Raw genomic sequence first — 22067 nt, 5'->3', positions numbered from 1 at the left:
TATGACCACTGGCCAGATACGGTGACTGTGATAGCCCAGCATGTCAGGGGTTACTGATGAGTGCGGAAATGGCTGACATTACATCACCACTAGGGGTAGGAAACCGCCAGGCGCTGACAGGCTGCAGCTTAATGCCCGGATGTAGCTGACTGTGGTTATAATAACATTGAGTATTAACCAAAATGGGCGTGTCCTACATCCTTCCTCCTCCTGTCCCCATGGCAACCCCTCCTCCGCGAGTGATTGGCAGGCTGGGGAGGGCGGGGCGCAGGCGGGAGTGGGCGGAGGGATTGCGCGCTCCCGGGACTCTGCCCATCCCGCTCCCTCCCTGTGTCCCGGCCACCACTGAGCCGAACTCCCATCACACACACAGACCCCAGCAGCTGCCGGCCCTCATGCTGGGCGTAGCGGGGATGACGAACAGGTAAGAGCGCCTGATTTCCTCATGATAGCTCAGTATCTATCAGCCTCCAGCAACCGGTCTCTTGGTGCGGGTCCGCTCCCTGCCAGTCCTGGGCACAGTATCCTCCCATCCCTGTTGCGGGTGCGTTACATAGTGCGCTGTAAGAGTAGAGTCCCCTCAGGTCTCGCTGCCCCTGGGCATGAGTGTGCACTCTGCTGGGACTTTGTATCCTGTGACTCGTGTGGTCGCTGTGGCGGCATCTGCACTGTGCTCCAGCCCTTGGTGTCTTGCTGTTCCCGGGCTGCTGTGCTGTATGTGGGAGATTTGGCATGTGTCATGTGCGCCCGGCCCCAATCTCCCTGGAATTCCCTCTCCCCCTCCCAGAGGGCGCGGATCAGGGCTCTGTATTTCAGCACTGGGGGCACATTGTTTTCCTGCAGGCTTCTTACAGGGATGGACAAGAAGTGGCCTTCCAGCTGTTGCTGAACTACAAATCCCAGCATGCTTTGCAACAGTTTTAGCATGGGCAAATAACAAAACTGTGGCAGGGCATGCTGGGATATGTAGTTATACAACAGCTGGGGGGCCGCTTATTACCCACCCTTACACGCTGTGCTCCCAGTATATCGCACTGGTTATGTTATGCTCCCCACTACTGTAGGTGGTGCTCAGATTACTTGTTGCTCCTTAAAGCTGATGAAGACATTTGTTTTATAAATTCAATAAAAACACAGAAACCATATATTGCCCCTGTCTAGGACAGTACGTTTACAAATTGCATCTCAATGATACATTTTCTTGAATAACATGATGGATGAAAGTTCTATGGATCTCCTGACAGTGATGATGTGGTTACTGCTGGGATAATTGAGCCCTTGTCATGAAGAAGGATCCTCATTGGTATGGGTAGAGAGAATAGTCTTAGGCTAAAACCACACCCAGCACACATTGGCAAACGACTATGACATTGTAGTATACAATCCTGTGCCATGACATTATGCTTTATTTTCTTCCCTAATAAAATGCCCATGTTAGGTTATGGAGACAGGTAGATGTTAGTTAAATGTTTTTCTTCGTCCAATATTCCTGTAACATCACTCCTGAATGCATCTTGTCCATACAAGGAATAGGAAAATGTTCCAAACAGGAAGATACAATGATTGTGTGGAATGTGTCTGAATCTTTTACTCTGTTGTGCAATGTGTGTGTTGTATCCCCCTCAGGAGTTGAGTAATGATTGTAAAACCATATGGTTGATTAAAGCAAATGGCAGGGTTATGTTATGGTTAACCCTAATCTCTCCTGTGACCTCTGGGCAGCCTGACCATCTGTTCCTGGGAAGTGTGTAATTCTTTTTCTAAAATGCACTTTCTAGATAGACAAAAAACTTTTACCACCATATAGCACAAGAATGTATATTTTATGGGCGGTATTAAATTTTATTCGCCCGACGGAGCTATTCAATTGTTGCTTCTGTCGGTCATGATCAGCTACTGGTGCACCACTTCAGCTCGCACCCCCAGGGGGTGCGAGCTGAAATGGTCGAAAAGTGACCCGTTTGGGCGCCCAAATGGCAATTTTCGCAATCGCACTTTGGTCGGGGGCAGCCATTTTATGTGGCTAAACCCAACCTCTATGGGCACAATCAGCGCAATAATCGGCATGTTTTGAATAGCGCCCCGCAATCTCCCTTCACTTTAGATGGGAGATTGGGCGCACTAAAACAATTGAATACCGCCCTATGTGGTAAATATTTATATTGCTTATACTGTTATACATTTTTATAGACCATCCTAGGGTGAAAGCATTTATCCTGGCCTTTAGCAAACTGATTAAGATGACAATCTATTTTGTTATCTGTGATCTGGTGACAGATCATTAAAAAGTCTGTTATAACCTATATTGTTTGTAAATTGGTGATCTATTTTGTGACTGGTGTGGTTTAACTGTAAAGGATAACTCCTTCTGATGAAAAAGATTTCAAAGTTATTTTCTCCCCTTCTTTTTTATTATGGTGGGACCCCCTTCCCCTGCAGAGTTTGCCATAGTGTGGCATGATGTTTGGCTCGACCAATGGACTTGCTGGGTCTGTATATTGAACTATAATTAATGCTACAAAATCACCTAAAGCTGGGTACACACTGAGACAATGTTACGATTTGGCCAAATCGTAACACCATACATCATGCAGTGTGTATGCACGATATCCGCGCTTCTGCGGTTGCATGCGATGTCGTCAGGTTTGATGTGCTGCACATCAAACCTGATTATATCGCTTGCTGCTCTATGCATAGTGTTAACTCTAGGTCCGGCGCTGGACCTAGAGAAAGGACACATCTGAAAAGGGGACGTGTCTTTAAGACACGTCCCCTTTTCATCACATTTGTGGGCGTTCTCGCCACTTTCGGACATGCCGGGCTGCCCCCAAGCGCTATTATCAGTGTGAATGGATGCTGGACGCATGCGCCCAGCATCCATTCACCGACGATGACCGCTACACTGCAGTTTTCTCCACTCGCGGGACACTGTGACCCGCAGGTGGGGACGACACCCGCAGGCTGTTTCAGCGGGGCACAGCGCCTGAGGGCAAGGGGCTTTTTGCCCTTTAGAAATAGGGCAGGGCCCTGAAACAGCCTAGCGGGAACGCTACATGCGTGTTAATGAAGGATGGAATAAGGGACGTTCCGTCGTTCATTACATTATTCTGATGTGTGCCCTGAGTCCAATATGTCGGCTAGGTACACTTCGCTCAGTGTGTACCCAGCTTGAGACTTTTTCTTTTCCCCTAATGTGCCACTTACCCCTAGCTGAAACCCTACACACTCTTCCTAGTGCTCCTCTGTATCTTTTACAGTTGAACCTGGAAACGGGTATGCGAGCAGGAGGACCACTCACAGCCCACAGAGACTAGATTGTTGCTTGTTATTGGACCTCCTGCTCTCATTCCTCCCCCTCTCCCCTTCCACAATTTAAACCAGGGTTGGCTGGTTTAAACCAAATGTTTTTTTTTTTTAACTGCTGCTTTATGCTGTGATTACAGGTACGGCGCCGTGACTTCTTAAAATAAAAAAAATTAAAAAAGCCTATTATAAGGGAATCCACCTGGTATTATTCCACTTGTTGCTTGTGGTCTTTATTTGAGTGAGCTGAACCAATACAGTAAATTCACACACAACAGAACTAAGGGGAGTGAACCAGATCAGAGAGCTAATAAATCTGCCTCCCCTCACAATCCTATAGGAGAGAGGAGAAAACCACAACTAACATTTAAACAACTACAACACATTAAAGAGGCACAGAGAAACAACTCATGGTTTAATCTCCTTTATTTCAATTCAAAACCTTCAGTCCTACTGTGATGAGTGGAAGGAAGTCTGGCTCTCTTTTGATGAGATAAAAAATCCCAATAATTTTGGATGTTAGAAAGCATTAAAATATAGTTGATCAAGGTTTTTAATACATAGCAATGTTACACATAATTAATATAATATGCAGGATTTTTTTTTTTTATTAAAACATTAATGAAAAAAAAAACTGGTATAAACAAAAAAAACTGTTAAACCAAGAAAAGTTTTTTTTTTTTCTAAGCTGTTTTTTTTTTTTTTCTTTCAACCCTGGTTTAAGCCAAATCAATTTGGCAGTTCTAAATTAAAGAACTAGAAAGGCCGGAAACTGATTGGGAACTTAGTATTCCTGAAAAAAAATCAGAATGTGGCATTATGTGGATAGGACTAAATTCACTATAGGTAGGGATAGTACAATATACTTCTGGCCCCCATACACTAGCGACTGATTGTCGCTATGCTGCATTCCTGCGATGCCGGTTTGGAGGATTGGTGAAATCCAACATGTTGGATTTTGCTGATTTGCCGATCACAATCAAAATATGATTGTGATTGGCAAATCGGTGAAATTTAACATGTATAATTTCATCTATCCTCTGAATATCCTCAGAATATCGATGGTCACAGGTCGGTATTTGCGGCGGGTCGGCGGTTCGGATCCGAACTCAGGATCGGGCAATCTGTCAGTTGGTGTATGGGGGCCTATAGTCAGTTCAGTGACTACCCTTCTATTTCTCAAATGCTTACATAAAACCCCAATCACAACTAGTATGGAAAACAGATCAAAGTGGTCAATGACATCGATTGGCCATGCAGCAAGAAACCCACACCACATGCCCCAGTATCAAAAGAATCCATTTACAATGTTAGAACTCAATTCCAAACATCCCTCTTCTGCCACAGTCTGTCCATCACATTCTATTACACATTCCTGCCAAATAGCAAATTTATCATGCTTATTGTAAAAGACTAATAACGTGTATATATATTTTTTCAATCCTAGCAGTAACCAAGCATATATATGTAAATGCCTTAACCAGTGTGTGAATGTGACAAGCATCTAAAGGCAAATTAAGGAGTGGAGCTACCCGCACTCACATATGGTTGTATAGTTATCGAAAATACTATTCAGCAGATTTAATATTTAATCACTGCCCATCCCTATTATAATACACTCCTTCCACTCAAGCCCAAAGCAGATTCACATGGTAGATCTTTGTACTGTCGATGGCGTAAGGCTACACATTAAAAAACTGATAAAAAGCGAAACAAAAAAGAAGCTGTCTTTACGCTCCCTTTGCTGGGACACAGTCATGGCTGGTAGGGATACGTTTAAGAAGCCGACGGCCGCAATCCCGACCGCCGGCTTCCCGAATCCTCTATCCCGCCTAGGGTTAAATGACAGGCGTCTAAAATTTAGACGCCTGTCATTTTCCCGACGCTGGGAAACAGGCGCCCGGCATCCTGATCGAAGGGATGACGGGCGCCGCGAGCGGACAGCCGGGGGGGGGGGCTTCGGTTTAGGGCACACGGGGGGGAATTAGGGTTAGGCACCCCCGGCAGTGACTTAGGGTTAGGCACCCACCTGGGGGATTTAGGTTTAGGCAGCGGGGAAGGGGAGGTTAGGGTTAGGCACTTAGAGGGGGGAGGTTAGGGTTAGGCACTTAGAGGGGGGAGGTTAGGGTTAGGCACTTAGAGGGGGGAGGTTAGGGTTAGGCACTTGGGAGGAGGTTAGGGGGTTAGGTTAGTTTATACTTACCTTAGGGACGATCGGGATTTCCAGCGCTGCCGGGCTGTGCTCTTTTGTCAGGCTGCTGCAGCCGGGAATCAAACTGCCGGTCATGCGGGAGCCGGGATCCCATACTGAATGCGGCTGGTATAATAGATGCTCATGCACTCCTTAGAGCAAAACTTTCTCACAGTTTTGCAAGATGAGCTCTGCTGCCTGTAACCTCCAATGACCAAAAGGGGGGCTGCAATCGGATTTGTTTCTATGTTGCCTGTCAAGTACATCTCACTGTCCGGGTCAGCCCCAAAAGTCTGAGCAGCCCAACTAACATGCCCCTGCTCCGCCCATAACCAGAAGGGGAAACTTTTTTTTTTTTTTTTTTAAACAAGACTAAAAGACCTAAAAAAATGACATCAGATTGGCTTGTTAGGCATTTTGCTTATTGAGAAAAGTCCTGGTAAGTGGGAGGGTGCAGTTTTAGGACAAACAAAAAGTTAGGTGCTAGTGCAACTTTAAGATGATTGGCTAAAGAAGTGGAATGGTGCTATAGTGGGCAGGCATCAGGGCTGGATTAAGGCTTGTGGGGGCCCTGGGGCAACTAAGTTGTGGGGTCCCATCAATAAAATTGCCACTGCCCCTACGCAGCGATTTCTATGCCCCCTACTTTGTCTCTGGATTTTCCACTGACCGACACAGTATATCATGTCCGTGACACTGCTGGGAACCGACTCCCAGCAGCATAGCTGACATGATCTAGTACACTGCCAGGGACAAACACAGGATTTTGATAGGGAGGGGAGAGGGTAAGAGACAGAGAACAAGATAGAGGGAGGGGAACGAGAGAAAGGGGCTATAAATTGTAAGCTCGCGAGCAGGGTCCTCTTACTTTTATGTCTGTCTCTTACTATCCAGTTTGGTTCTATTAATGTTATTTCCATTTGTAAATTGCAATGGAATATGCTGCGCTATATAAGAAACTTAACAACGACAGAGAGGAAGGAAAGGACTGAGAGCCTGATTCAGACACGCTCGCGAGCGGGTCGATGTTAGGCCACTGCGCATGCGCACGCCGGAGCCGGCTCCGACGTGCGCATATGCGAGACCCGGCTAGCGATGGACGCTCCGTCGCTCCGGGTCTCGCACCAAAAGGGGGCGGCTGTCGATTTTGATTGACAGCTCGCACCGTTTTGGAGGCGTGGCGTGGGGGTGGCTTCACAAACTGAGGAGTTCCCATGCGAACGCCTGCCGTTTGTGGGCGGCCCCACTGACATCACCAGTGATGTCAGTGAGAGAGCTTCCGGCACTATTAGAGCCAGAAGCTCTCTGGGGCTTGCAGCCACGAGACCCTGCCACAAGGGTCTCGTCACAAGCTCAATGGTCTTGACCATCGCGACCATCATCCTGGCCGCTCGCAATAGCTGTGGGTGGTAACCCACAGCTATGCGAGCGGCCAGGATGCCGCTCCAAAAAAACCCCAAACCCCTGATTCAGAGCGAGCGCTCTTTCAGAGCGTCCGGCTCTGAATCAGGCCCTGAGAGTGTGCACACACTACCTGTTGCAGCATCAGGTTTCTGGAGGGAGCGGGCACTTTACTGCATTATGCCCGCCCCCCATACACTCGCAAATTGTGGTAATGTCAGCGAGGGTACAGGGCTTCATCTTCAGCCGTGGTCCATCAGTGAGTGTACTGTGATGCTGACGGTAGCCGGCCAGGGAAGGTCCAGAGTGGCCGCGTTCTGGGCAATGTTTGCGGCAGTGTGAGGGCCCCCAATATGTGGGGGCCCCTCAGCAACCGCCATGCCTATAATCCAACCCTGACCATAATCTCCAAGCATCCACTGCAATGCTGGAAGAGCCAGGTCACTGAAGACCTGGCTCTGGTGTGGCCGGCTTCAGTGGCACTTGACGTCCACTGCAACCCCATGGATACCTACTTGGAGAACTATGCCTAGATGAGGTGAGTATGGATTTTTTTATAGTTACCCCTATGGACTACTTCGGATACTAAGTGAGTTTGTGTGATAGTGAGTGTGAGTGTGCATGTGTGTTAAAATAAAATGATACTTTCACGGTGTATGTCGTGTTTTTTTTCGTATTGCTTTGGTTGTGGAACTACAAGTACCAGCGGGCCCGTATTGCCCCGCATGCTGGTATTTGTGGTTCAATATTTAACCATTTATTTTACACTACACCTACACTATCAACCTCTCACCCCCCGCCCAGGGGTGACGGGGATAGCCCCGGACTATCAGCCTAGGCCAGGGGTGCCTTGGAGGGGGAGACCCTTTTTATGGAGGGGGTCCCCAACTCCCCAGGGATCCCCCTGGCCTGGGCTAACTAGCAGTCAGGGATGATGCTGCGGCTGGGGGGCCCGGTGAAAGGGCACTCCTGGCTGTGGCATCAGTCCCCCGCTAGAAAGGGTCTGGAGCTGGTTTTAAATATAGGGGTAACCTTACGCCAATTTTTTTCTCCCTATATTTAAAACCAGCTCTGTCACTGCTGCTTGGTGCTGGTTCTTAAATTACAGTGGAACCCTACACATTTTTTTCCCTGTCATTTTAAGTACCAGGAGTGGCTGGCAAGTCCGGGGCTGGTTAGTCTTTTTGGGGGGGGGGGGACCTCACGTCATTTTCTTAAAAATAATTAACACTATTTAAACAAGTTACAAAAAGAAACCTACACAAAACAAAATGATTTGTGTATGTTTCAGCCAAACTCGCAGCTCTGGTGGTGAGTGTTTTAAAACGTCAATTTGGCAGAGAGTTTGCAGGCATCTCACCCGAGATTCTCATCTCGATTCTTGGTAAATTTGCGAGCTGTGGGCCTGATTAATAGGCTCTCGCTCTGAATCAGGGTGGATTTTTTTTTTTTTTAAATATCTGCCTCCAGGCCGCTCGCATAGCTGTGGGTGACCCCCGGGGGCGGAGCGCAGATGTCGGGCTAATACACTGTGAGATATGTCACAGTGTATGCCAGGGACATCTGCGGCTGGCAGCCGGCCAGATAAAATGTCTCTCGGTCTGACAGGCATTTTATCTGGATGTGTATGCTCAGCTTTATTCTAATTTTATTAAGCTCTACACTTAAGGTGCGTACACACTAGGCGATCAGGAAAGACAGTACGATTACGACATCGTAATTGTACCGTCGTTCCTGATCCCCTGTAGTGTCTGCACTGAACGATCAGTCATTCAGTGCAGGCACTGTCCATCATTCCTGAACATGCCAATCTGTCGTTATCGTCAGATTGTGCTGCATGTTCAGACGATGGACAATGTCGGAAAAGACCAGCGGGACTGCGCATCGCTGGTCGTTTCCGACATAAAAGTGCACGATTTGTGCACGATTACTGAGCGACTGCATGATTACGATGTCGTAATCGTGCAGTCGCTCAGTAATATCGCCCAGTGTGTACCCACCATTACATATTAGGGTCTACACAGAGGATATCTTTTTAACAGTACTTCTGAGCTCTTCAGGTTTAAATTACAATCTGTTACTTTGCTGTAGTTCTTATGGAAAAATGTCCTTACATCTTTTTCTCTGTCGTTAAGTCCCTCTTTATGGTTGGTTATCTGCTTTCTTTGACATTTTGTTCAATTTCTGATATGAGTTATTTAGAAGGTGCCCAATTAATTAAAACCAGAAAATAAGAATGTGTCTGAAACCTTGTTTTATGTGTAGTATAATTATACATGTTTCAAGGGTTTGGTTTTTTGCTTTTTAATGTACAAATAAAGGATTTGAAAGTAACATTTAAAATAAAATCAGTGGTTGTGTTGGTAAGGTTTACATTAGTTGCCAACTTATACTATTGGAGTAGCTGAGTAGAGAGCCCTCCTTCTAAAGACAGCTCATTAGCCAGAATATATTAGTCTTTACAGCTGATGCTTTGCAGGGCATGTTTTTGTTTGTGTATCCCAAGAATGACTAGCAGCAGCAAAATAAAATCATCCAAAGTGACCTCTCATTGTTTGTTTGTTTATTTTTTTAAGAGATATTTAATTTTCTATAAATTGATTCGTAGTCATTTTTTTGTTTTGTTTCACACAACCCTTTCATTATATAAACATGTTGTACAATTGTATACACTGTCTGCTGCACAGCAACCATTTGTATTCCCCCTTTCACACCAAGCTTCTGACCCGGGATATTGCCGGGGCTACCCGGGTCCAGGCTTGGTATGAAAGGGTCAACCCAGGTTGTGTGGCCCAGGACTTTGACCCTGGGACGAACATGGGACCAACCTGAATACAATGTAGTCTGAAAGGGGGGACCTGGGTTAAGTTTAAAAGCTGCTGATTGGCTGTGGATGCAGAGGCCCACCTCAAGGGAGTGACATGCAGGGCAAACACCGGTGCAGTGTGATCGTGGATGTCCCGGAAATAACCCAGGTCCAAGTTGCAGTGTGAAAGGGGTCTGAGCAGCTGTGACATGGGTTAAAACCGTGTTTAATAACCTGGGTCGGATCCGGGATGTTGGTCTGAAAGTGATATTAAAGATCATTCAAAGCATTTTGTGTAACCACACATTAGTGCTTTGTTTTCCCAGTCTTTGAAATAGAGCACAGGTTCTCAAACTCTGTCCTCAGGACCCCAAACAGTTCATGTTTTCCAGGTCTCCTCACAGAATCACAAGTGAAATAATTAGCTCCACCTGTGGATCTTTTAAAATATGTCAGTGAGTAATAAATACACCTGTGCACCTGCTGGGTGACCTGGAAAAAGTGAACTGTGTGGAGTCCTGAGGACCGAGTTTGAGAACCACTGAAATAGAGTATCTTGGTATTGCATATCTCCTAACATGACCAATTCCAGGAACAGAGGGACAAAATGCTCTGTTCCTGGATATCACTCTTAAATTTATGTTTGCCATCACCTTTGTTGTAACATCTTTCTTATCAATTCAGTCCAACACAGGTGACGGCAATCATAAATTAAGAGGAAAGTCCAGGAGCAGAGCATTTTGTCCCTCCTGGAATGGGTCATGTTGGGAGGTATGGTATTGTGACTAAAGTTAACAAAAAAAGGGTATATACTATGAGAAGACACCACGGCACACGGCTGGTTGCCAATCGTTTGCATCTTAGATAAAGTGGCATATTGTGATAAAGGGACAGGTGGTCAGGATGGTTTTGGTGGCTGCAGCAAAGTTCCGAAGCCTTGGGGAAAGACCCAATTAACCGTGATCCTATTAACCGTGATGATCTTTACGGCAGCCTGGATTCGCAGAATATAATTCGCAGCCATATAGGGCTGCAAGCAAAATGCTGCGAGTTCGGGCTCAGAGCGGGCCGCGAAGGGTGCGAGGTGCCGGTCCGTTGCTGGCGTTTTAACGGCAACTCGCACCCTTCGCGGCTAATTGGATTGACCCCAAAGCCCACAAATTAAGGAACCTGCTCACCCCCTAGTATACCATTGTGTGCGCCTTTTGCCCCAGTCTCTGGGCTTGTCTAGGTAAATGTCAGGCCTTTCTTTGACCTGTATCCTCTGAACTTTATCTCAGCTGTCAGCTAATACATAGACTAGATGAGCCTTTACATAAAAAAAGAATAGATGAAGATGGTTTTCTGTTTACAGCACCAGGACGTCTGAAATATAAGTGAACATGCTACTGAAACTGGATATCTTATATCTGATATGCATGCTCACACAGTGCCAGCCCAACTGTTACGCTAAGTACGCTGGCATGTAGGGCACTATGCTCCCTGCATGGAGCAGAACATAAATCAGACAGTCCCCATATGTATTGCTTTTGTTTTGTAGATAGACTGATTCAAAGGAAAAGTATCCAAGGACACCTGACTATTGAAATGTAGTTTAGTTACTCAAACCAATTCATAAGGGTAGCTTTTTGCACATAGTTTACCCTGAGAGAGCTTATTTCATGACTGTAATTGTAGATATAGTTAAGCAAATTTATAGTATCTTGAAACGGCTGCTCCTTGCCTCCATTACTAAGTGGAAGAAGCATGTAAACAATGCCTTAAGGTGCGTACACACGGTACCATTAGTCAGCATTAACGATATCGCTGACAGATCGACCTGCACCTTTCCGGAGTGCTGGATGATCGATATCGATCATCCAGCACACCACCAACCCACCAACGACGGCCAGCAACCCATGAGCAACGATTGCTGGTCCGTATAGTAACCTGCTCGATATCGACCAGGTTGGCCTGCATGCACGTATGGACGATATTTTTATCGTCCATACGTGCCTGTGCATTGCAGTTCGTTGGTGGGTTGGAAGACACCGAAAAATTAACGATAACGATATGATCATTATCGTTATCATGCATTTTTATTGTACCGTGTGACATAGAGCAGAGTTTCCCAAACTCTGCCATTACAATCCAGGTTTTAGGGATATCCATGCTTAAGTACAGTTACTTCATTAGTAGCTCAGTCAATTTGATTTAACCATCGGGATTCAAGCATGGATATCCTTAAAACCTGGACTGTAATGGCGGAGTTTGAGAACCTCTGGCCTAGCATCTAATCTCTGATGCTCTGAAAGGGTTATGAAGATCCTCAGCTGCATTCTTTAAACATATCTATTTTGTGGCTGCAGTAATTTAATAAATGTTGTTAGAATGGAATATGTCTAATGCTGGGCATCCACTATTCAATTATCTGTCAGATATCTGTCCAATCTGGCTGGGTGGAATGAAAATCTGGCAATATTTGGAAGCAAATGACAATCGTCCATTTGCTCACTAACACTGGAAAACAGACAAAATGGTCGTTCAGACAAATTGGTTAAAACACATGAATTTAACCCATTTGAACAATTGTTTTTTGTCTGTTTTCCAGTGTTTAAAACCATATGATCGACTGTCATTTGCGCCCATACATTACCAGGTTTTTAACCCAACCAGACAGATATCTGACAGATAATTTTATAGTGTATGCCCAGCATTATACATAAATGGATGCAATCTGTGTCTTCGTGAGCCATTTAGATATTTTCCAAGAGATGTCCCCATAGACCTAAACTGAAAAAAGAGACATAACCAGTATGTGTGTATGTATATGTGTATATATATATATATATATCTATATATATCACACACTTGTCTCCTCATACATCTAGGCTCAATACGCCACGCAGCACGACTTGCCTAGCGTGACTGAGCCGCCAGGTCCCGCGCTACTCTACTAGCATTGGGCGTCTTTTGTTGCCGAATATGTGTCTAAGATATGACTAGAAAGCACCAGCAGACTGTGCTGATTAATTTGATATGTGACACTTTTATATCTGTGCGTATCTGAGTCTGTATAGGAAGCACAATGGAACTTTGAATCATTATATGAAGTGTTATAATGTAGCAGCCACAGCTTTTTTTTATTCTGAGACTCAGTTGCATCGCATTGCGACTTAGATGAAATTTTGGCAAAAAAAGAAGCCCGGCGCCAGCGGAATCTTACGGGACCTGATGCACTGAGAGGGTCTTTTTTTACTGCGACAGCAGCAGATATGTATAAGGACAATCCGTGTGTGTGTGTGTGTGTATGTGTATATATATATGTGTATATATTAGGGATGAGCGGGTTCGGTTCCCTGAGAACCGAACCCACCCGAACTTCGGGGATCCGGGGCGATCCGAGCCCAAGCTCGGATCTCCCTGTCTGCCCCGGATCCCTCTCCCGAGGCAAAACCTCGAGATCTGCTGTCGGATCTCGAGGTTTTGCCTCGAGCGGCCATTTAAAAAAAAATGCCTTTGCCTTTAATGGGCAAAGTGCTGATTGGCTGACAGAGCCGTCTGTCATGGCTCTCAGCCAATCAGCATTATGGTGCTCATTTGCATGTAGCACGGACTCGTGAGATCCGTGCTACATGCATCTGTGTGATTGACAGTGACACAGAGCACAGATGGGTCAGTGAGACCCGTCTGTGCTGCTGTGTATTTCAATGACACAGATGCACGCACGGACCAGGAGATCCGTGCTACTTGCATCTGTGTCATTGACACAGAGCACTAACGGGTCCGTGAGACCCGTCTGTGCTGCTGTGGTAAATAAAAAAAAAAAAACCTGTGTAAAAAGAGAAAAAAATGGCGTCCTCCCCCCCCAAAAAAGAGCAACCAGCCCCGGGCATTAGTGACCCAGTGCTGGGTGTGCTTAAATACAGGGGACAAACGACATAGGGGTCCCCTGTACTTAAACACAACCAGCACCGGGCTAGTCAGAACCAGAGCTGGTTGCCAAAATACGGGGGACAAACGACGTAGGGGTCCCCCGTATTCTGCGCAACCAGCTCTGGGCTCTGATCCGGTCCTGGTTCTGGAAATACAGGGGAAAAAAATGAGTAGGGTTCCCCTGTATGTTCCAGAACCAGCACTGGACTTTTTCTAGCGGGGGGCTGATGCCACAGCCAGGGGAGCCCTTTCACCGGGCCCCCCAGCCGCAGCATCAGCCCTGACCGCTAGTCAGCCCAGGCCGGGGATCCCTGGAGAGCTGGGGACCCCCCCAATAAAGGGGTCACCCTCTCCAGGGCACCCCAGGCCCAGGCTGATAGCCCGGGGCTATCCCCGCCACCCCTGGTGGCGGTGGGTGGCGGGTTGATTGTGTGGTGTGGTGTAAATAAAGAATATCAAACATTGTCTTTACAAGTAGAACTGCAAGTCCCAGCTAGCCTGCCCCGCATGCTGGTACTTGGAGAACCACAAGTACCAGCATGCAGGGCATTAAGGGCCCACTAGTACCTGTAGTTCACCTGTAAAAAAAATGTTTAAAAAAACACAGGACACACACACCGTGACAGTATAAGTTTATTAAACATACATACACACACACACACACACACACATGTACACATACTCACCTATGTAACCCTGTAGCATCGGTCCACTTGTCCGGTAAAGTATCCATAGGGGACCTGTGAAAAAAAACATACTCACCATCTCCTATGCGAGGTTCTGTCCTCTTCGTTCCAAAGTAGGCATCCCCGGACTTGGCAAAAAAAAAAAACGAAAACGCGATCCACGAACTTAGTACCGTTCTATAGAACGGTACTTCCCGAATGAGAGCTTAGCGGCGGGGTATCACCATGGAAACCCCGCTGCTAAGCGTTCATTGGCTGAGAGAGGCCATCTCCCGTCTCTCTCAGCCAATGAACGGCTCCCTCCATTGTAGTCAATGCTGGGAGCCGCAAGGTTATTAAAGTTTACCCTGCGGTTCCCACCATTGACTACAATGGAGGGAGCCGTTCATTGGCTGAGAGACGGGAGATGACCTCTCTCAGCCAATGAACGCTTAGCAGCGGGGTTTCCATGGTGATACCCCGCCGCTAAGCTCTCATTCGGGAAGTACCGTTCTATAGAACGGTACTAAGTTCGTGGATCGCGTTTTCGTTTTTTTTTTTTGCCAAGTCCGGGGATGCCTACTTTGGAACGAAGAGGACAGAACCTCGCATAGGAGATGGTGAGTATGTTTTTTTTCACAGGTCCCCTATGGATACTTTACCGGACAAGTGGACCGATGCTACAGGGTTACATAGGTGAGTATGTGTACATGTGTGTGTGTGTGTGTGTGTGTATGTATGTTTAATAAACTTATACTGTCACGGTGTGTGTGTCCTGTGTTTTTTTAAACATTTTTTTTACAGGTGAACTACAGGTACTAGTGGGCCCTTAATGCCCTGCATGCTGGTACTTGTGGTTCTCCAAGTACCAGCATGCGGGGCAGGCTAGCTGGGACTTGCAGTTCTACTTGTAAAGACAATGTTTGATATTCTTTATTTACACCACACCACACAATCAACCCGCCACCCACCGCCACCAGGGGTGGCGGGGATAGCCCCGGGCTATCAGCCTGGGCCTGGGGTGCCCTGGAGAGGGTGACCCCTTTATTGGGGGGGTCCCCAGCTCTCCAGGGATCCCCGGCCTGGGCTGACTAGCGGTCAGGGTTGATGCTGCGGCTGGGGGGCCCGGTGAAAGGGCTCCCCTGGCTGTGGCATCAGCCCCCCGCTAGAAAAAGTCCAGTGCTGGTTCTGGAACATACAGGGGAACCCTACTCATTTTTTGTCCCCTATATTTCCAGAACCAGGACCGGATCAGAGCCCAGAGCTGGTTGCGCAGAATACAGGGGACCCCTACGTCGTTTGTCCCCCGTATTTTGGCAACCAGCGCTGGTTCTGACTAGCCCGGTGCTGGTTGTGCTTAAGTACAGGGGACCCCTACGTCGTTTGTCCCCTGTATTTAAGCACACCCAGCACTGGGTTACTAATGCCCGGGGCTGGTTGCTCTTTTTTGGGGGGGTGCACGCCATTTTTTTCTTTTTTTACACAGGTTTTTTTTTTTTTTTTTACCACAGCAGCACAGACGGGTCTCACGGACCTGTCATTGCTCTGTGCCAATCACACAGATGCATGTAGCACGGATCTCCCGGGTTCGTGCTACATGCAAATGGGCACCATAACGCTGATTGGCTTCCTGTCTGCCACTGCAGTGCCACTCCTAGATGGGCCACGTGTTTGTGCCGCCCCCTTGTGTCGCTTAGCATAGTCATCCAGCTTCCTCGGTACAACCTTTTGGCCTAAAAACAATATTGTGAGGTGTGAGGTGTTCAGAATAGAGTGGAAATGAGTGGAAATTAATGTTATTGGGGTTATTAATAGCGTAGGAACAAAAAAAGGCCCATTTATGTGATTTTAGCGGGGTTTTTTTATTTTTTAAGAAAAAATCCAGATCCAAAACACAAAACCCAGAACCCAAAACACGGAAGGGTGGTTTTGGCAAAACCAATCCAGATCCAAAACACGAAGAAAGATCCAGATCCAAAACCAAAACACAAAACACGAAAAGTGTCCGGTGCACACCCCTAGTATATATATGTATGTATATATATATATATATATATGTGTGTGTGTGTGTGTGTGTGTATGTGTATGTGTATATATATATATATATATATATATATATATATATATATATATATATATAATTTTACACAATATTATATTGGTAAGTGTAGCATGTAACCGGTCTCTATAATATTCTCACCCTGCTCAGATACACGTGTTTTCACGCTGAAGTTCTTTCTCACTCACTTATTATTTCATGGCCACATCCTTGTGAAAAGTCAGATGTTATTTTGAGACGGGGATGGTAGTTGTAATTAATGCACTGGCTATATCTAATGGCCCCCATTACAGAACTGATGGTAATTACTAAATATTCTCCCTGCCATGTGCTGCATAACGTGTGTACCCTATATAAATTACTGTTAATAAATACAAATAAATATCAAACTACTGCTAGCTCTTTGTTGATTAGGTGAAATAAGCAGATAACTTGGACAGACGGATCCTGTGGTGCGATGCTATATCTCTACGCTGTGTATTATGGTAACCCAAGCATGTAGTGCAAGTGTGTGGGCAAGATAATACCAATCATTTTAAAGGCAAAACCAGCTTTGCCTTTTAAATTATTGCCGCTTTAAAAATACGGGAACACTTGCATGATTTTCTGCAGCGGCACAAGCTAGCACCTAATACATAAGCCCCATAGTCTGTATAATTTCAGAAAGAAAAAAAATCAAAACATCCTCATTGGGGGAGATTGAATTGTTTTATTGTGCCCAATCTCCCGTCTGAAGCGTTGGGAGATCGGGTTTGTTATTCAATTGTTTTGGGCCCCCATGCCTTATTGCGCATTTTGCGGCCAAATATACCGGGCTTAGCCACTTAAAATGGCTAAACCCATCTAAAGTCCTGGTTAGTGCACCCAAACCATGGGATTATCTCACATTCAGCTTGACACCTCAGGTGGGTGTGAGCAGAAATGTGTCCACTTGCGACTATTCGCGACCGAATGGAGCAACGATTGAATTGCTCCGTTGGGCACCCATTAGTCACATCCGCTGACGAAAACAAATTAATCGCCCCCAGAAAGAGCTATTTTATTAAAGCAGTGCAGACATGTTGAAATAAGCAGATGTTTCGGGGTTCAAAAGCCCTTCTTCAAGTACCTGTACATTGTACCTGATTTTGAGGAGACTTGGGGCCTGATTCAGACCCACTCGCGAGCGGCTGTCCGCTAGCAAGTGGGTCGATGGTGTGCACTGCGCATGCGCACGACGGAGGGAGCTCCGTCGTGCGCATGCGCGAGACGCGACGAGCGAAGGACTTTCCTTCGCTCGTTGTGTCTGATCAAAGGGGGCGTGCTGTCGATGTTGATTGACAGCACGCCCCCTTTGGTGGGCGTGCCGGGGGCGTGCCTGCCAGACGGGGGCGTTCCCAAGGGAACGCCTACCGTCAGAAGCCGGCCCCACTGACATCACTAGTGATGCCAGTGGGAGTGATTTTGGCTCTGATAGAGCCAAAATCACTCCGGGCCTTGCGGTTGAGAAACTCAACCGCAGGCTTCGGCTCGCAGTGGCGATGGTCGCGACCATCATCCTGCACGCTCGTATATGCTGTGGGTGGTGACCCACAGCTATACGAGCGTCCAGGAGGACGCTCCATAATTATGGAGGTGGGCCCTGATTCAGAGCGAGCGCTCTGGTCAGAGCGTCCGGCTCAGAATCAGGGCCTTGATTTGCAAGTGTACAGCCCCTCTTGAAGGGAAGTTACTACTGGGAGATTATACATCTTTGCTTTATGGACAAGATATAGTGCAGATGTATTAAGCAGAGAAATGAATGGACAAGTGGAGTAGTTTCCCATAGCAACCAATTTGCTTCTACCTATCTTTTTATAAACTGTACTTGAAAAATGGTATCTAGAAACTTATTGGGCACGATTCTATTCTATGCGATGTGAATAGCGCCGGGAGATTGCTCCGGAGCGATTCAATTGTGCGCGGTGTTTAGTCGGAAAATGCCTGTTCTCGTGACTAAACACCCTGTTTAAGGCGCGATGACGGGCATTCCCCGACCTAACTTCCCGGCGCGATGCTGTTTTCCCGGCGCTAAGGGCAGAAAACAGCCTCGCGCCGGGACTTTTGTTGGATTTCTGCTCTCATCCCCGGGGGGATGTGAGAAGAAGTCCTAGTCGGACTTGGCAGCGTGGTGTATTGAATAGCTCCGGGAACTCACTCCCGACGCTATTCACATTGCATAGAATAGAATCGTGCCTGTTGGTTGCTATGGGTAACTTGTCTGCTTCACCACTCTTTAGAATCTTTGATACATTTCCCCTATAGACTGAACAAATCACAGGAGCTAGGTAGTTAGGAACCTAAAACATTTTGCTGTCTCCTACATTTTTGGGGCGTCTTTATATTATTGATACTCCTTTTCTAGATAGCACCTTGATTTGTGGCTCATGAGTACTTATGTATAATTATGACATGTAAGAGATTGTTTACCATATGTACTATGTTATTTAAATATCATTAATGCTCTTTCAGTTCTACAGGTTACGATTATACGTCAAAAATGTAGTGATAGCAATAAGCATATACAAGATCCAATAGTAGAATTTCATGAAACAAGTACTAAGGCCCTCATTCAGAGCCGCTCGCTATTTGCGGTCGTTCTAAAACAAGGGGTGGCTATTCAAATGAACCGTTCGCTAATTGCGGTCTGTTCACGCCTCTAAGTCTGAACGAGCGAGCAAAACTTGCGGTTGTAATTTTGAAAAATACGCCCCCTTGCCGCTCGCACCATACGTCATGTCCGCTATTTATTAGATTAATCGAGTACATCGAACAGCGTATGAACTGCTCGCTATTCTTGTGGCTGTTTTTTTCAACCGCTATTTTGCGAGCAGTTCTGAGTAAAAAAAAACCAAGTGACGTGGTCAATGACGCTGCTGGATTAATTATGCACTCCCTTAAAACGCCCGTTTTGACCTTTAAGCACGCCTGCGATCTAATTCCACACCCCCGTTTTCAAGCACCTTCCCCTGTTACCACCCACATACGCCTCCTTCTGTCACTCAAAATAGCAGGCATTCGCTATATAGCGAACAAACGATTTTCGGCCGCACTGACTGGTTCGCGCATGCGTATTAAAAACCGTACGCATGCGCAGATGTGCGAACATCGGTCAGAACGAACGAGCGGCCGCTTACGAGCGGCTCTGAATCAGGGCCTAAATCCCAAAAAGGACCTTAGTATCTTATGTCTACTCACATGCAACATTGCTGAAGAAGAATTTTAGTGGTTGGTATCATTAAGAAGTTACGCTTAATTTGGCAGGAGGTATTATCTTGTGGATGTCTGTCCATTATACTGAAGCTTGCATGATTGGAATCTGAGTGGCTGCTTGAAGGACTGTGCTTTTTATACATAGGAACATTGAAGTATAGCATTAAGCTAGGACATACCCCTTCCAATTCTGAATCTCTCTGTACATTTTACATTTGAGCCATCTGCAGTGTAACATGGATTTGCCAGGGTGCAAATTTGCTGCTATTTTTTGATTTGCTCCAAACTCTGCATAAGCCCCAATATTGGTGCTGAAAAGTTGGCTACACTTCCTTTTATTGTCCTACTGCAGTTTAGGCATGGGCATCCGAAGCCCAGCATCAAATGCGATGACCTGTAGCTATTGCATCCAAACCATTCTAGAGTATAACCATCAATGGTTATACTATGCATATTAGCAGCTGTAGCTCTGCGTATGCGCACATGAGGTTTGCTGCGTATACCACTTCAGGGTGTCTGTAGCAGCCAAGCTTCGAAAAGCAGTATACGATGGCTGGCAACCATCGAAGGCCCGCTATTTGTTTGAAAAAGCAGTTCTATCGTATTAGCGAATATCAATGGTTGCTAATCATCAGTTTCCGATGTCCATCCCTATAGCACTCTCTTCAATCAATCGGAACATAAAGGGGTACAGAGTATACAGTCTGCGTATTGTTTGTAACAACCATCCAGTTATCAAACTTATGGTAGGTAGGCTTTGGTCTGGACAACCATCCATTTTGCCTTTTTATCAAACACTTTCTGCTATTAATAAAGGCAAGCACCAATGGTGTCATTTTTGGAGGGGAGGACTAATGTGTAGCATACAGTCACTTCCACTGGCAGCAATATTTGTATCCATACCGTATTCTATGGATACAAAAGCATCTGTCACCCAGCCTTGCTCATCAGTGCCTGTGGTATCACGGGTGCTTTACACTAATGTTAAGACAAAGATCAACATAATGGCTATGGGGAAATGTAACATCCTGCAAGATGCCGTCATAACGCGTTTCCGTCGAGTCAGCCCGATCTTTTAAAATGGCATTAATTTAAAAGACCCACCAGAATGAGGCTGATGGCTGCTTCTCGCAGGCTATTACATTTCCCCCTATCTATTTTATCTCATGTGTACTGAGTATATATACAGATGTGACTGAGTATTCTACAAATCTTTACCGTGTGTGTGTGTGTGTGTGTGTGTGTGTGTGTGTGTGTGTGTGTGTGTGTGTGTATGCTCTTGTTTTTCTACTGCTGTTTTTTCATTCCTTCTCAGAAATCCATGGCTACTGCAGTACTTGTAGTGCGTGTAATAAGAGGAGAGAACCTTCTGATGATGCGTTTTATACATCTTCTGTCCAAGGACGTCTTGCGGTTTCTGCAATGAGAAATCAATGTGTTTTTCATCAGTGCTTGATGTTAGGTTGAGATACATTCATGTGAATTATTAATACAAAATTATGAATTATTAATACAAAAACAAATTTAGTTTGTCTGAGGGGAACCTGGTAGCAATACAGTTTATTGAATGTTTGTTCGGTCACACAGGATTAATGTGTATAATGTATGCAAAGCTGAATGCAGTCCTGTTTACATTTCATAGTAACACATCAATCGGTCCATTCTAATGTGGCACTTATTGTTTAATTATTTACTTGAGTCCATTATTTCTAAGCAGTGCTATGATGCAATGCTACTTTCTCTATGTATTAGCAGAAGTGTTTGCGTGTCTGTGATAATCAAGACTTTAATTTGGTTTTCTATTTTCAAAGCATTTAATGTATCTATTTGTAAGAGTTTAAGGACTGCATGTAGTGGCCAGCTTATTATTATTTGACTACCAAGAACCCATATTGCTGATTAAGGGTTAAATGTAATAGATATTGTGGCAAGTAGTGAGATTTAAAGAGGCGATTTTTAAAAAGCAAAGTCAACCTGGTTTTGGCTTAAAAACCAAAACCAAAGACAAAACACTTTTAATTCTGCAATTGCAGGCTATTACATTTGCCCCTGTATCTAAAACAGGGAAAGAGAAGGCTGGTGCTTGGCATCCTCTTCTCATCCTGCTATACAAATGGCTTTAATAGACAGACTATTACAAAAAGTGACCATTACTGGTAAGTTAAATTTAGAAGGAAAAAAATGTACAAGGATACAGCCGTAAGACATGGGTTTAAATTCTGACCAGGGCCCTATCTGTGTGCAGTTTGTATGTTTTCCCTATATTTGCATGGGTTTCCTCCCACAGTCCAAAAACATACTGATAGGCTATTTGTATGCTGCAACAAATAGACCCTCTTTGTGCCCTAGGGATACTTAAGGATATTTTTACTAAAGTGAGCGTTTTTAGAAGTGGAGATGTTGCCCATAGCAACCAATCTCCAATCTGATGGGGACTGATGTGAATTTTGTAATGTTCTCTGTACTGTTCTGCATAATATGGAGGCATAAGATTTC

The 22067-nt window shown here is 45.6% G+C and overlaps 1 protein-coding gene across 1 annotated transcript in view; it reads left to right on the top strand.

Moving 5' to 3' along the window:
• The first annotated feature begins 271 nt into the window (after nt 1–271).
• Nucleotides 272–22067, top strand: part of LIMS1 (LIM zinc finger domain containing 1) — a 110452-nt gene continuing 88656 nt past the window's right edge. Inside the window, exon 1 of the mRNA XM_088445977.1 lies at nt 272–424. Coding sequence (XP_088302103.1) covers nt 396–424 — 29 coding nt within the window. The 5' untranslated portion in view covers nt 272–395. The remainder of the gene's footprint in view (nt 425–22067) is intronic.

This window comes from Taudactylus pleione, unplaced genomic scaffold (assembly GCF_031769625.1).
Source record: "Taudactylus pleione unplaced genomic scaffold, aTauple2 ptg000391l, whole genome shotgun sequence".
In the NCBI taxonomy this organism is placed as follows: Eukaryota; Metazoa; Chordata; class Amphibia; order Anura; family Myobatrachidae; genus Taudactylus; species Taudactylus pleione.
The sequence above is the reverse complement of the archived record's forward strand: the minus strand, read 5'-3'. Positions and strand labels throughout refer to the sequence as shown.